The 16,135-nt window shown below is 35.9% G+C and overlaps 1 protein-coding gene across 1 annotated transcript; it reads left to right on the forward strand.

The window, feature by feature from the left end:
• Positions 1-1,732: 1,732 nt before the first annotated feature.
• Positions 1,733-14,242, forward strand: LOC125823821 (uncharacterized). Its single transcript, XM_049503204.1, has 8 exons — positions 1,733-2,105; positions 4,673-4,741; positions 4,822-4,917; positions 6,193-6,240; positions 6,688-6,759; positions 9,746-9,804; positions 13,678-13,765; positions 13,844-14,242. Exons 1-8 carry the CDS (start codon positions 1,797-1,799, stop codon positions 13,997-13,999), a joined length of 897 nt encoding a protein of 298 aa, XP_049359161.1. The 5' UTR covers positions 1,733-1,796; the 3' UTR covers positions 14,000-14,242.
• The last annotated feature ends 1,893 nt before the right edge of the window (positions 14,243-16,135 follow it).

Raw genomic sequence — 16,135 nt, forward strand, 5'->3', positions numbered from 1 at the left:
CCTCCATTGAAGGCTAGCATTTGGACTTAAGGTATGATAGTTTTCATCCATGAATTCATTTCATTCATGGAGTTCCCAAATTTCTCTATTTCAAAGTTAGAATTCCCTAATTAAGTTAGGGTTTTCTTCAATTATGATGGGTTCTCTTCAATGTTGATTTAAATGATTGAATTATGATCTCTTATGCATGAATTGATGATACATGATGATCTTTATGATGATTTCCCCTATGAACCAATGTAATCCTCATGTTTTCAAGTTATGAATGATATGATGTGGGATTTTTGATCTTTCAAGGAAGAGTTTTATGAAATTGAGCATTATTGCAAGCTTTACATGTATTTATGATGAAATTCATATCTAACCCATGTTTTTAAAATGTTGATTATTGAAAGTGGGTTTTGACCTCAAGAGGTAAATTATGGAATTTTGCATTTTCTTATGAAAACTATGCAATGTTTTAAGGGTGCTTTGAGAGTAAAGTACCAATGATGATGTTGTGTTGTGAAAGTATACTCTCACTAAAACAGATAATAGCATGATGTGAAATGTTTTATCACATAGAAATGATTCTTAGGTCGAAATGCTTTCTCACCTAATTGAATCAAAGACAAGGAGCTATCTTAATGAAAGTAGCTTGAATTGGTTGTCCAAGGGCACCTTTTAATGAGTAATGAAGTCAAGTAAAAAATGACTATTCCGTGAGAATTTATGCTTAGCACCGAGTGGATATTGATAGTGAGATGGAAGCTCTCCCGTAGTAGAGGTCGAGTTTCTAGTAGCAATCTCCTTATCCCATAACTATGTGCCCACATAGGTTAATTAGCTAGTGGATCCACTTAAGCTAGAAGTTCAAGGTTCTACCTTCGGCAAGTAGGACACCTCTTTTCAGTGTGGGGTAGACACCGGATTTCATGTTGATAGCTCACATGGTATTACATGTCGGTTAAGGCTAATTCCCCACAAGTAATAATGAACTGAGGCTACTTTAAGAAGTATCACATATAAGTTCAAAGGTTTTAAAGATGAAGTTAGTTTGCATTGACCATGATTTTATGACTTATGTTTTATAACTCTTTTATATCATGTTTTAGCTTGGTCAATGGCATGTCATGAAATGCAATGTCCCTTTTAGCATGATTTAAATGTTTTATGCATGACTATCATACTTGGTACATTGTTTTGCATTAATGCATACTCTTGCCTAAGTTTTTCCCAAATGTAGGGTCTGATGTTAAGGTTGCTCAATTTCGTAGCTAGTTGGTGATTTGATTGGTTCCCAAGCTTTGGTGAGTCCTCATGCTTCGAGGACGAACTCTTATTGTTTAGTTCCATTTCTTGTATTTCCCTTTGAACATGATGTATGTGCTAGGCCCAATTTCATTCTATTGTATTAAAAGACTATGATGAGATAAAAGTTTAGACTTCCGCTTTTCGTTTTATAAAATGTTTTGGACTTGGTTTATTTTTACTCTTATTGTTTTATTTCTTATGTTATGAGATCTAAGTGACTTGTATGGACTTTTTTGGGGTTCTATATGCCATTTACATCTAGGGGTACCCTGGGTCGTTACAATGAATCTGAGCGTTGATTGAATTTTTTGTAATTTTAAGAAAAAAAAAGAAGAAGAAAAAGAAATAACATGTATTTAGGATATGAAATATTTATATAAGCTTTACATTTTACTACACTAATTTAGCCCAGGAATCCAGAGGAACAATTCTACTGGTCTACTACTACTTGTGAACTCAAGTGTTTACCCCGGCTAGTCCGCACTCCGAAAAATCCTTCAAGAATGAGAACCAAATCTGTAGTTGCAGCCGGTTTCTTCCTGCTGTTGATCCTTACAACGTCTCGTGGCTTCCAGTCCGACGAGCTTCTCATCGACGATGAAGAGTTTGGTCTCGAAGGTGGAATCCGATCCCGATCCCGTTCCGATCCCAACAACGTCAACGCAGCAACACCTCAGTCGACCCGGAAGAGGTCGGTCTCTGATTCAGATTCAAAGATCCAGTTCCCTCTGGAACATGCCTTTGGTGACTCCAACTTCTTCCCTGCCGGCACCTTTACTGCTCGCCTCAAATCTTCTTCTCATGGTTCCCAGGTGATTGTTAATCACTTACTTGTTTTTTCAAACAATTGTTATGATTGATTGTCTCCTTAACTATTTTATTTTTTTGCTGAAAACAGATTGATATTAATTAGTACTGTCATTTTTTATTTGCTGAAAACAGATTGGTATTAACTAATTTTAAGTAGTAGTATTTCTTGTAACTGTCCTAATAACTAATTTTTATTATAGATATTGAATAATATGAAGTAGCAGAAAACAGATTGATATCAGCAAGTTGTGTGTTTATTTCACAGAACCATAATTTCGATTTGCGGCCTGATAAAAGAATAGTAAAGTGGCACCTTATCTTGATAAAAAGCAAAAAACAGTAATGCGACTAACCACTCCTTTAAAATATATATTTGTACACAATAATGACTTCAAGATGTCACTTACAAAGCACAAGTGTTGTTTGAATATTGATGGGCAGGGCACAAGAGTTACACTTGTTTCTACTCAGAATTATTGGGTGCCTTGCAATAGTATTTAATTCAAGTGTTGTAGTTGGTAAGGAACGATGGCTATTGGTGCACATTTTTGTTTAGGTGGGAATGAGCTTATACTTGGGCATTATACAAGAAGTATCTGATGAGAACTAGATAAGCTATAGTTGCTTGTCTGACGTTTTACCCTATATTAAGGTATATCATGTATATCTGGGCACATATGCTTCTGTTTACTTTAGACTAGTGGGATTTCACTGGGTATGTTGTTGGTGCTCATAATTGTATAAAAATAGTCATTCGTTCGACCTTTAATTACAACAACAACAACGATTATGCCCCAATCCCAAGAAAGTCGGGCCTTGGTACTATGAATCCTCACTTACCATGTTTCTTCATTTAAATTCATCTCAAGCCTAACATTATACAGAATAACAATAAAGATCCTAGAAGTTTTCTATATCTAGCATAAAAACCTCTAATAAGGTAAAGAAAAACTCCTAGAAAGCATAGGACCTAAAGCAAATGGGCTAACGCGACTAGAATATATTCCTAACTAATTGATATTGCCTATATAGATCGTTTTATTCTATTGTGCCCGGTCCTCCGCTAAGTCTGCATGTTCCAAGAGATGGTAGGTCTTCCGTGACAACTTCAATCCATGTGATTTTAGGTCTATCTCATCTTTTTAAACACCTTCACTCCAAATTCTGATAAATCACTTACTGCATTAGTTGATGTATGTGCAAAGTAATGATGCTTCCTAGGCATTGCAGAGTGTTTTGGGGTAAATCACTTTCTACATGATTTTCCAAGAATTCTTAGTCTATTTAGCAATTGCAAAATGCAAGGACAGAAATACAAAAGACACAATCATGTTAAGCACATAATTTCAAGGAAGATTGTGATTGAATAGTTGAACTAACTTGATTGATGATTGTGCACACTGCTTCATTGTGCTGCCAATGCAAGTATTTTGACTTATAAAAGGGGAAGATGTTACACTTCAAATATAAAATTCCTCCAGAAATCTGTATTCCAAAGTAAACACTGTCTGTTTCGCACATTGTGACTGGAGAATTGTTCCGATTATCATCACAGGTCCATGCTAACTTTTTCTTCTTTAAAAGGGTAAATAACTATGTTCAAAGAAATTAACAAAAAGCAGCACAAGTGGTCCCAAATTTCTGGTCTAAGTCAATCACATTTCTATACAGAATTTCTAATAAGAAAAGACAAACTGCAGGAAGTTGTTACTTTATTGACTATTGAGGATGGTGGTTAGCTAATATTTAGAAACTACTCCGGACTCCCTTTGCCCCAGATTAATTGTCCTTTTTATTTAATGTTGTTCCATATATCATGTCACTTTCTTAAACAGAAACCAATCCTCTACACTTTTTAATGTTTTTTCACTATTTATTAACAAGATGGTGCTTTGAGCCTGACTTTTATTCAAATTTTTCAAAGCGTTGAATAGTCTCTAGTTTTTTTGTATTGTCATTCTAATATTATAGAACCTGTGATCTTAATAGTCATTCCATATAATTGGACTCATAAATATTGTTGGAGAGAGGATCTAATAGCCAAGGTGAGTGTGAGTCTAAGAGTATGTCTTCTTTGTTGGTTGTCTGTTTTATTACAAGTCATTGCTTTGTCGCTTAAAGCGATGAAGCGAGGGCTTATTGCTTCATGGGTGGAGCCATGCTCTTAAGGGAAGTTTGCGCTTCAAATTGTGGTCCATGCATTGATTTCGATGAGAATTGATTGCCTCTTTGAACATCAGCTCGTAGGAGTAGGTAATATCTGCAATATTGTCTATTGGATGTTGAGCTTTATTATTTTAATTGCAATTTGCTGTTTTTGTACTAAATTCATAATTGGTTGACATTATTCTTTTTACCTGTAAACTGTGCACTTCACTTCAAAGAGGCGTGAACTTTTTTTCTCGCTTTCCACTTCAGCTCCCATGGATCTTTTCATTTGTTTTGCGCTTTTATAAACACTTGGTTACTGTCACCAATAGATTTTTGGCAATTACTTGAGTATGTCTTGGATGACGTTTGACTTTTCATCATCCAGCCAGTAATAGATCTTTGGTACTTTCTGTCACAGATGCAAACGCTGACAAAGCTTCGCTTCTCCAGAAATGCTTTTAATGGAACAGAGAAGGAGGATTTCGAAGTAATTGAATTTTCCATTCGTACAATCATACTGCCTTTGTTGTATTTTTGACTTATCATTGTGAATTTTATTTGATGCAGAAACTCTTGAAAGGTGATGACTTTTACAGAATAAGAGTACCATCCAACGTATTGAACCTTCCTGGCAGAGAATACGTTGTTTCCTCAGTGAAAGCAGTAAGTTTGGAACTAATGTGTTTAAAAGTATCAGCATTGATGTGTATTGTCTGTACATTTGAAATTTCAAAAGGAAGGCATAGTTTTTGGTGTTGACAGTCTCACTCAGTAGAAACTGTGGAAATTCTAGATCTATTAAGCTCCCTATAGAAGACTAGAATAGCTCCAGTTTCTTATGAGTCTTTTGATGTAAATATGGTGCAAGTACAACCAATGTACTGAATGATCTTAATTATTGATAGAAATACACAAAGTTTCCAATTTCAAAAAAGAAAAGAAAAAGGAAGGTGTAGTTTGAAATGACATGAATACTTTGCCTTTGTGTGATCTGATGTATGCCCATGCCTTTATGCCTAATGACATTGAATCTTTTTGATTGGTACTTATGTTTCCCTACGACATTGAAGTCTTAGGGTTAAAAAGTTGAGTATTGTGGTAAATGACAGAGCAATTGTCTAGCAAGGGCATTTTTATGTGGACACCTTCTTTCAGGGAAGAAACTTTCATGTGATTTAATACATACTTTCTTGAGATGTTTTCTTTTACCTAGCAAGGGCATTTTAACCAGTAAAATTTATTTTTCTGAAAAGAAGCTGTTTCATGTATGTCCCAACTTTAATTGCTGTAGTTTCTCAGAGTTTTAATAGAAATATTGGAACTTAATCTTCTTCCTGGTGCTGCTGGATTTGCATATGTGCCTTTTAAGCCCCGTTGTTTGGGTTGTTCTTCTGAAAGTTTATATTTCCCTAGGAAAATTTATATAATTGTAGATGATAACTTTTAAAAAATTGACAAATCCAAGGTACAAAATAAAGATCAATATGAAGAGACTGGGGACTAAAGACTGAGGTGGCGGAGCGGCCAGACAGCCGTAAATTTTTATAGATTACAATGATTCATTGAGTAGTCAAGAGACTTCTTGACAACTTTTCCGCAAAGGTGTTCACATCTAGGAAAACAGAGTAATAAAATTGAGATGAGGGATAGCTAGATCATTCATATTATGGCTCTGTGCACCAGTTTCTGTTTTTGAGGAGGGTAAACATCTAACTCGGGCAAGAATTATCAATTAAAGCTCTGGACTGCTTAGAATTTCTTCTAACTTGGGAGCTCTCCCTTGTCAGACACATCCTTTATACTCATATTTTTATTTTCCGTTTCAGGCAGTTAAATTTACTTTGTGATTTTGACTTATCATTCTTGTATTTTCTTGGAATACTGCAAGCTTCAAATGACATGCTTATTATCTAATTGCTGTTACTATTTTTGCCTCAGAGGTGTCTTCCACGGGATGGTTTGGAGGAGCACTTTGTCATGCATATGGTAATATTCAACCCAATACTTATTACCTAAGTTGACTATGTTGGTTCTGATATAATATGTGTTTTCCATTTCATTTTTCCTTTCGTTCTTCTTTTGTTGTTGGATGGAGCTGGTTAAGAATATGATTTTTTCTTGGATAACAGCATTTTGTTAAGTACTGCAGCTACTGTACATAGTAAAGAAAATAAATTAAACTCAGATTTTCAACATGATTTTCTTCCTTTATCTTTCAACTTAGTATGCGTTGAATTTTGTCTTGTCTTCTAAGGCAGAAAGGTAGTTTACCTTGTCCAGTTTAAGTATTGTCTCTTGAATTTCAGTAAAGACATGTGAGGTCAGAGTTTTTGTTACTATGCAAATTAATTAAGTTGATACAGTGTACTCTTTATTGTGCAAATCTTTCATTTTTATCCTTGTCAGGAATTTGACTTAATATGTTCATTGCAGGACGGTGTGAATATTCTGGCTGTTAATTATGGTTCCCCTGGTGCATGCCAGTACCCTCGTCAATTGAAGTTTGTAAGTATGATCCATAAGTCTTAGACCCCTATCCACCTTCCAACCTGTCCATCCTTTCAACCCAACTTATATGAAGCATATCACATGTGTGTAATCAGTAGTACCCAAATTTGAGCTTGAAATTTTGATAGGGCAATAGATTGATACTACTCTATTTGAAAGTATTAAGCTGTCAGAATGGTAACTTAAGTACATAGTCTGGACAGTCATCCCAATTTACGTGTTCTCCTCGGATAGCATTTATTAGTATCTAAAGAACTGCTATCAAAAGCTAACTATTGTAATTTCTTTTGGAAAATAACATAATATTTTTAGATTTTTTATGGAAATCAGAGCTTCTTTTTCAACAAACCTCTGTATTTGCTAAACTTTGATTTTTTGTTTTAGACCCAATGATTGAGGCAAAGTGATTTTCACTCCACTTATTTTAAATACTATTTACTAGTGAAGTGTTCTATTGTGGAAAAATATACCATCCCATACAGGAGGTATGCAATAGAGAAACTAGACAGTTTGCGATAATCGAGAAATCCCTATCGGGATACATGGTGCATGGTTCAAAATTTGGTGGATAATGAGCCCTACAATATCTTGTATGCAGCTGTGCACCAAAATATGCAAAAAAGCAGGAAAATCTACAGATTGTGGAAGTTTCTTTTCCCATCAGAAACTCTTATTTTTTCTACTGTTTGAACGTTCTACCACAACCATGTTAAGATGTGTACTTAATAATTAAGATTGCTTTATCAAAAACAAAATTATGATTGTTTTTTTTTCCAACATCTGAATGTGTAAAATTTGTCTTCATTTAGAAAATAAAAATATGAAGTTTGATAAAATACATATTAATCTAATATTTAAAATACATTATATGACGTTTGGTGGTGGTGGCAGTGGCTAGCGGTGGTGGTTGTGAGTGTAGATTGAGGATGGTGTTGTGGGTAGTAGCTAGTGATAATGGTGGTTGGTAGTAGAAGTTGATGGTAGTAGTTGGTGGTGGCAGTTGATGGGTGATAGCGGGAAGTAATGGTCGTGGTGAATGATGACGGTGGTTGGAGATATATAGTGGTGACTGACGTGATAATTGTCGTAGTGATTGGTTGTGGTGTGGTAATGGTGGTTGGTGATGATGATTTTAAATAGTGTCGAATGGTAGGTGATAGATGATTGTAGTGATTGACAACAATGGTGGTTGTGGGTGGTTGTTGATAATGGTGGGTGATGGCGGTAGCGGTGAATAGATGGAATTGGTGAATTGCCATCTTTGTAGAAATGTTAATGATATTAAGACTTTGTTTCAGATCTTTAATCATTCATGCATAATTCAAAAAAAGGAACTGATACTCATGATCTTGGTCGCATTTCGAATACCCTTGAGGAACTACTGAGCGTCCTCTATTACTTACCTTTTCAAAAGAGGAACTATTGAGGGCCCTCATCTGCCTTAGACCTGGTGAGAGGAGTTTTTAACTTCAAAAGTTCAGTCACAAGCATCCTTAACTTCAAAAGTTCAGTCACAAGCATCCAGATCCTCCAGTAGACTGTCTGTCTGCCTATCTGCACCTCTCGACTTTCCTTTTGAGCTTGCCCAGAAGCAATTTCATCTAATAGCTCTATGGCCTGTTGCATTCCAACTGGGCTTGCCGCTACACAACAAGCAACTCCAGTGCCCTGGATGCTCAAATTGGGCTCGACCTTGGCCCCTACATGTCCTGGGACATGACCCGTCTCAGCCTTGGTCTTGACCTCTAGTGGGGATTCCCTGTCGTCTGCTGCCACCTCTGGGCCAACGGTTGCATCTCCTCTTTCACATGTAGCTCATTCCCTAGTTCTTGCCATATCCATAAAAAGTTATATAAGTGTCTCAGAGTGACTCTACATGCTTCTATTGAAAGAACTGATTTGGTTCTAAAATATCCTATAGCCTCCTGCTTATTAGTCTGGCGCACGATATGCACATAATGAGACTATACCTGGCACTGCGCCATGATTCATAGGTTCCTATGAAAACATAAGCTCTAATACCACGATTATCACGACCCAATTTGAAGCCATGACTAGCGTCTAGGGACTAAATGCATCTATTGAAAGAAAGAACTGATTTGGTTCTAAAATATTCTGTAGCCTCCTGCTTATTAGACTGGTGCACGATATGCGTATAATGAGACCATACCTGGCACTGCTCCATGATTCATAGAATCCTGTGAAAACACAAGCTCTAATACCACGATTATCATGACCCAATTTGAAGCTGGTCTGCTCCATGATTCATAGAATCCTATGAAAACATAAGCTCTAATACCATGATTATCACGACCCAATTTGAAGCCATGACCAGCAACTAGGGACTAATCATGAAATACACCTTTTAACCCGTACAACCCGTAAGATGAACAAAGTTTCCCCGAGTTGTACGGCTGCTACACGATTTCGAAATACAATTATCACAAATACAACAACAACAACATACCCAGTGAAATCCCACTAGGTGGGGTCTGGGGAGGGAGAGTGTACGCAGACCTTGCCACTACCTCGTAGAGGTAGAGAGGCTGTTTCCGAGAGACCCTCAGCTCAAGTACATCAAATCCAAGGATACAAATATAACTTGAAAACAAGTATCATTAACGTTAGGCTTAATACATACAAACCTCCCCTAACTTGCACATTTATCTCTTTTACTCCCTTTCTTTTGCGGGTATTCTTGTAAACCTCATATACTAATATTTTTTTGAAATGGTCATATATCGATATTTGTAGCTAGTTGTACCTCATGATTTCACCATGTGGCAGTTGTATTTTCCCCAACAATTCAAGTGCATGTACATGTTAAAAACTTGTATTTGATTGAAACCTATATGTTCTTTTACTTTTTCTTTTATCTCTTTGTTTCCCTTCTCAGATTTTTATGGTGCTGGAGAGGAAAGGAATTTCATGTAATAAGATGCTAATCCGATGACTGATATTATGTTTGGTGCTTATGTTTCAGCCTGCAAAATGGTCCTTTAACTCGCATACAGTCCTAAAATCTACCGAGCAGGCACCCAGGCAAGTCACTGTAATTTTTATTTCCTTTTTCCTTTGACTTTGTATTCTCCTTTTGCATAAAGCAAGTTATCAGATGTAACGAATCAACTTACATAAATATTTTAATCAGGGAGTTCATATTAGCTAGTAATCTCCTTGAGAGAACCTTCAAGTACCTGACTGCTAAGTTGCTCGGAGTTTCCAAAAATGTTGGTGCACCCATGTTGGATCCTCCAAAATTGCTTACTTTTGAAGGATCGACGACGCACCCGATGACATTTTTGAAGAGTCCGAGCAACATAGCCTTGCTGTGTGTCACCCTGAACTTGTACTATCATATGAGACTTTTTAAATAAAAAAAATGATCTACTGGTTGTGTTAGTTTTACACCATTTCTCCTGAAAGATTGTTATTTTTCTTCTAGAAAGGCAACCTTATTAAACTTCGAAGGAGATTCCTCAGGAACATTATAATTTAAACATTATCATCTTAAAATATTTCCAACGAGTAGTATCTTTCTTATAGTTTCCAAATACTTGGATTTTATATTGAAAAGACAAATATACTTTGGTATCTTTAAAATTGATTGATTTGACTATTGAAAAGCCAAATCTGTCAATTTAGTCCGGTGGGGTGTCACGCCCCAAACCTGCACCCAGTGCCATACCTGACCGAGCAAACCAACCTGCAACTCTCAATCGACTAGTAAGGAATAATGGAAGAACAGAGATGGTCATCTCAGCCATGAAGTCATCGTTATATATATATATATATATATAGGCCACCACTAGACCACTGATATCAACTGACATAGCAAGTGTCACCTACCTACAAAAGCGTCTAAGAGTCTGACAACCATCCTATGGTTGGGACAGGGCCCCAACCTACCCAAAAATTTGTATATTCATTTGACATCAAAATACTAGACTCAGCTACTCTAGGAAGAGACGGAGCGCACCAGTTCACAGCTGGTAGTCTGAATCTGTCTATGTGGTTTTGTCAACTTGTGAACCTTGACCTGTGGCATGAAACAGTACGTCCCCAGCAAGCAGACATTATTACTGAACAAATGTACCGACTATGTAAGGCAGATAGCATATCAAGAATAGAACTTCCATGGGAAGTACGTATCGTAATGACAACAATGAAATTAGAACTTGAAGGTAATCCATAAACTGCGTATGAATGTGCACAGAAGTTGTTGAAGGTAATTACTAGGAGTGACTTAGGACACTTAAGATAGTATTAAATTTAGTAATAATGTAATATAGTTTCTCACATGTTCATACATGCTCCAGTTTCTCTCGCAACTGGATGAGCTACAAATTAAACTTTGAACTCTAATAGCAAATTGTTGCTAGTTTGGGACATTATAATCATATTGCATCCACCATTCAACTGTAGAAGAATTATTTTAAAAGTTAATAAGTAATAACTTAAAAGTTTAAGCTCTAAACACAATTAAATGTTGAAATGCTCACCTGGTGACCTTAAGGTTTCTGCTCGAAGGGCTGATTCCATTCCAAGTAGCCCATCAACTTTCATGTACACACCAGGCTCCTCCCATATTTTGTCTTGCAAATTTGGATCTGGATCATCCTCTCAACACATGCATGATATCCCGCCACACTTCTTTATCTAAAGTTTTCATGTCATTATTTTATAAAAGAGCCATGGGTTCAAAATATGTCCGGCTGCATGCAAAGATTGATGAAGTTGATCCGTCCATCTTGCATCAATGATCTCAAAAACTCTCCCATATTTCCTGTCATCATAATTAAATGCCTTCTCAATACTTTCTTTGGTCCTATCCATGCCCTCATAAGTGTAGCCCATTGGTGGTGTTTTCTCCCCATCAACCAAACAAAGTACACTAACTAAAGGACCACCAACTTATGTGCTTGAACAATGTCATTCCAAAAATATGGACCAATGATGTGTCTCACAACTTCTTTCCCAAGAGCTTCCTTTGCATAGACACTCTCATTCCATTCAGTTGAATAGACACTCTCATTCCATTCAGTTGACATAAACAAGGTTTTCAAATTTTTCTTTTGCATATAAAAACTATACAAAGTCAAAAAAGCTGTTGCGAATCTTGTGTTGGCGGATTTTACCAATTTTCTCTGCTCTGTGTATCTCCTCATCATGTTCAACAACAGCGCCCTTTGACTGATATAAGAATATATCTTAATAGCCTTAGCAAAAACTGTTCAAAAACAATTTTTTAGTTAATAAGTATAGAAAATTACCATGAAGATTAAAAAAGAGAACTAAATATCAAGTTGTTCACCTGTAGAATGCATGGCTCTCTTGAAAATGTCACCAAACATCAAGTTGATACAGTGAGCAGCACAAAGAGTCTAGAGAATATACATCAACACTTCCTTCAACATGTCACCCGCTTTCTTATTCTCACTTGTGTTATTAGTCACAACTTGTACGACATTTTCCTTGCTTATTTTCAAGATAGTTTTCGCAAGCAAGTTAAACATTTTATTATAATCAGTAGAAGAGTCACTAGCATCATAAGATTCAATGAACACTCCTATGGAGAATTCACCAAAACATTAATGCCATTTTCCCATTTTTTGCTGTCCATTTATCCATCATAATGGAACATCCATAAGTTTTCCATTGAACCTTATAATTCTCTACAATCTTGATTGTCTTTTTTTTCTTTTTTGACAGGCAAGTGTTTATATTTCTGTAACACAGTACACCCATGTACTGAAACCATATTTATGAAAGACCTCAAAATCTACTGTCCTATCCTTATAATGAGTCTAAGACATCAATGATAGGGGCAATATCATTAGAGTTTATCTGGTTACACCAAAAACATAAAGTCAAAATACAATTCATTTTGACTTGTTGTATAGTATTCTCCATATTCTCAAAAACTCTTAAGGTTCCTCTCCTTTCATATTGTCCGCCATATAGCTATAGGTACAATTCTCCAGTTGTTTCTGTTCTTAGCTTGTACTCCTACTTCTTCCCCACTATGTAATGCTTTTGTGATTTTCCCAGTCATGGACCAAGATATGTTTTTGAGTCTGAGGAATAATCTCCACAGTTGACTTGTGACCTTGCAATGTATAAATAGGACCACTGGTTCTGCAGTTTCCCCAAAAACATCTGGAACATAAAGGGGTCCCCTTTTTCATTTTCATCAAGTTATCTTGTGTCAGCACTACTTCCTTAGCCAATAACTAGACAAAGCAAGCTACTTTGTGTGCAATTTTGGCTTTCCAAATATGTTTCCAAGGCCATTGGAATATCTGCTGGTTTGGTTGGTTCATCTTCCTACTTTGTGTTTCCAAGACAAAGCAAGCTACTTTGGTTCATCTTGTTTGTCTTTTCCACCTCATTTTTAGACAAGGAACTTTTACCTCGTGATAGGGTGGGCTTCATTCCTGGGCCATATCAGCCTATTGCCGCAATGAATCTACCAGAACTCCGTGTAATTAACACAATTGAAATGGAGTCCTGTATCATACATCCATCTTGCAAAAGCAGATACAACACGATTCCTTAAAATTTTCCTGTTGCTCTCTAAAACAATAGGTCCACCTTTTCTCTTTTCATTTGGTTTTCGCGAGAAATAGAGACTGAGAGGACCCTTGACATTGCTAGCGGTGGATGATCCACTTCCACTAGTTGAAGGGCTCTTTGACATTTTGAGGGAGGCCCCATTGGCGTACTCACTTCAACATAATCAACAAGATTAATTGTGGATGATTCATGGTTCATTTGAGTTTTAAACTCTGTTTTTCTTGTAAAATACTCCCTGATTTCTTATTTCCGTGAATTTGTCCCAGTACTTTTCTTGAAGTAGCTAGAACTTACTTTGAATGTTAAAGCTAGTCAGTCATAAAAATGTTTTTCGAACAGAACACCTATAATTTCAGAAGCTGTTGTTGGAGAGAATGCAGAGGGCGACGAAGTGCAGCCTCCAGAGAGATCTTTCTGGGCTAAATATGTGAGTCTGATTGAATTAGTTTCTTGTAAATATTTCCCGTACTCATCTTTTACTCTTTTCTTGTGATTTTTATTTCAGTGGATGTATTTGATCCCTCTTGGACTCATTGTTATGAATGCTATGACCCAAGCTATGAACATGGCTGAAGAACAGACTAGTGGACAAGCAGGGGCTCAAGGACAACAAGCAATTGGTGCTCAACGTGCACAAAATACTGTGGTACGAAGAAGATGATAGGTGAGTAAGTTGGAAGTTTGTGCAAGTACTTCTGTGGTTTCTCTTCATTATCAATTTATACTTCCGTAGAATCTGAACCCAGGCCCTGTCAATTTTCTGGTTGCCTTCTTCCAGAGAATGTGGCCTCACACATTTTAATTATAAATTGTATTAGCCCTTCTTAGGTGTCTAAAAATAATGTTTAAGTAGTTTTGACTATATTTAAATTACAGCAACATGTTAATCTTGAAGTATTTTTTCAATTTTGTTCTTTGTTTGAGTTTTCTTCTAGTGTCTTTTATGTAACGACTAGTTGTCTCAACAAGCTTTGAGTTCCAAAAATTGAATTTTACTTTGAAATGGACAGATGCAAAAAGAAAAGCACAGTGATTGGTCATCTGAAACATTGACCAACTTTTGTGGGTGCAGTATGCACTTGTACTTTCTTCTTGTACGAGACAGCACATATGTCTTAATTGTCTTTGATGCTTCAATTTCTGTTTATTTCATCTCTTTGGAAAGATAACATATCTTTATAGGTCGTTTGAACTCTTCTAGTATCTGTTTTTAGAGTTATAGTGGTGCAAGGTCATGTCTGTTTTGATTTCCCTTTTGAGAAAGGATTGATGATTGCAATTAGAAAGATAGGGAGGGCATGGGGTCTGTACTGTTTTATCTTCGTGTATGGTGTAAGGCCTGAGCTTATGCATTCTGCTAGTGAAGCTTTGGTTGAAACAAAAAGAGGGTTTTGCGTTGAAAACATTTTCCTTGTGCAAATGCAGATGATGCTTCCTCCTCCTGTCGAAGACCCATCTTTTCTTAGAAGAGAAATCTTCTCAAATTCCGTTCTTGGTAGGAGTTAATCATCATTTGCATTCTACAATTGGTGCTTTATTAGAAGCAAATAGTTGATTCTGGCATTCACTTTTTTTTTTGATAGTTATTCCTGCACACACACAGGTATACGTGATCGATAAGCAATAAGTAGAGGTTTGGACTTATGATTATTATTATCTATTAACTAAATTAAGCTATTACAAATTATTTCCGTGAGTATGATTGACACACTACTACAATAAACTAAATAGTTAAATTCTGAACAGGCTTTGGAATTTGATGACACAAGAGATTGTAGGTTATGTCTCTGCTAACAATCATATTCAGATATTCACTAGAATTGACTAATCTATTTGGTTTTGGGAAAAGGCTCATAAATACCCTTCTGAGTCTAAAATATCCATGTGGTTTATTTTTGGGTTAAAAAAATACCCCTCAAATTAACACATACATTGAGGTTAAATTTAACTCTTTAAAAAAGTTAAGTGGTGCTGAATTTTAATTCTAATAATTAAAACTACTCAAATCGTAAAATCCAAAATCACAAGACCTGCCCCCATGGGAAAGTACTGCCATACCTTATTAGCACATTGATTTTTCAGAAAAAGATACTGCATGGTTTTCACCCGCAAAATTATACAACGGGTTCTAATTCCTACGGTATGTTTTAGAACCCAAATCCATGTGTTTTTGTCGTCGTTGGAAGGATTCACATGACATTCCTTCTTGTACTGTCTAGGTGAGTTTCTTTTTCCTGTTATTTTTACTGATTTGGTTTCTCAAAATCCTCCATTAAATTTCGCATAAAGCTTTCTTAATTTTACCCTAGTTGCATTTTGATCAATTTTTTCAAGACAACTTTGTAATAAGCGAGGTAAGAAAAAAATGTCTTCTTGTCAATGACTTTCTTAACACTAAATTTACCTACAAATAGATGATCTTTTTTCTTCTTTTTTCTTTTTCCTTTCAAATAAATGTGAATGTACAACTAGTGCTGAAAGAGTTTCTGAAAGAATCAAAGTTTACTATAAACTTTTCCAACTATCAAAATAAATTGATGTGAAAAAGCCAAATGATTTATCGTTTAATTTTGAGGGTGGAAACGAGATGGTCATGGTTTTGGGTTTTAAAATTTTGGTGGGATTTAATTATTTTGAATTAAAATGTAGTACTCATTAAAAAATGTCATATGACTTTTTAAGAGTTATATAAAATTTATGAGCCTTTTCTCATAGGTTAAAAGTATTTATGAGCTTTTTCCCTTTGATTTATTGCTTGATAAAATTAATATTGCTCGTAAGAATTTTTCAAGCACTT

Source organism: Solanum verrucosum, unplaced genomic scaffold (genome assembly GCF_900185275.1).
Source record: "Solanum verrucosum unplaced genomic scaffold, falcon-dt-bn FXZP01000015.1, whole genome shotgun sequence".
Taxonomy (NCBI): Eukaryota; Viridiplantae; Streptophyta; class Magnoliopsida; order Solanales; family Solanaceae; genus Solanum; species Solanum verrucosum.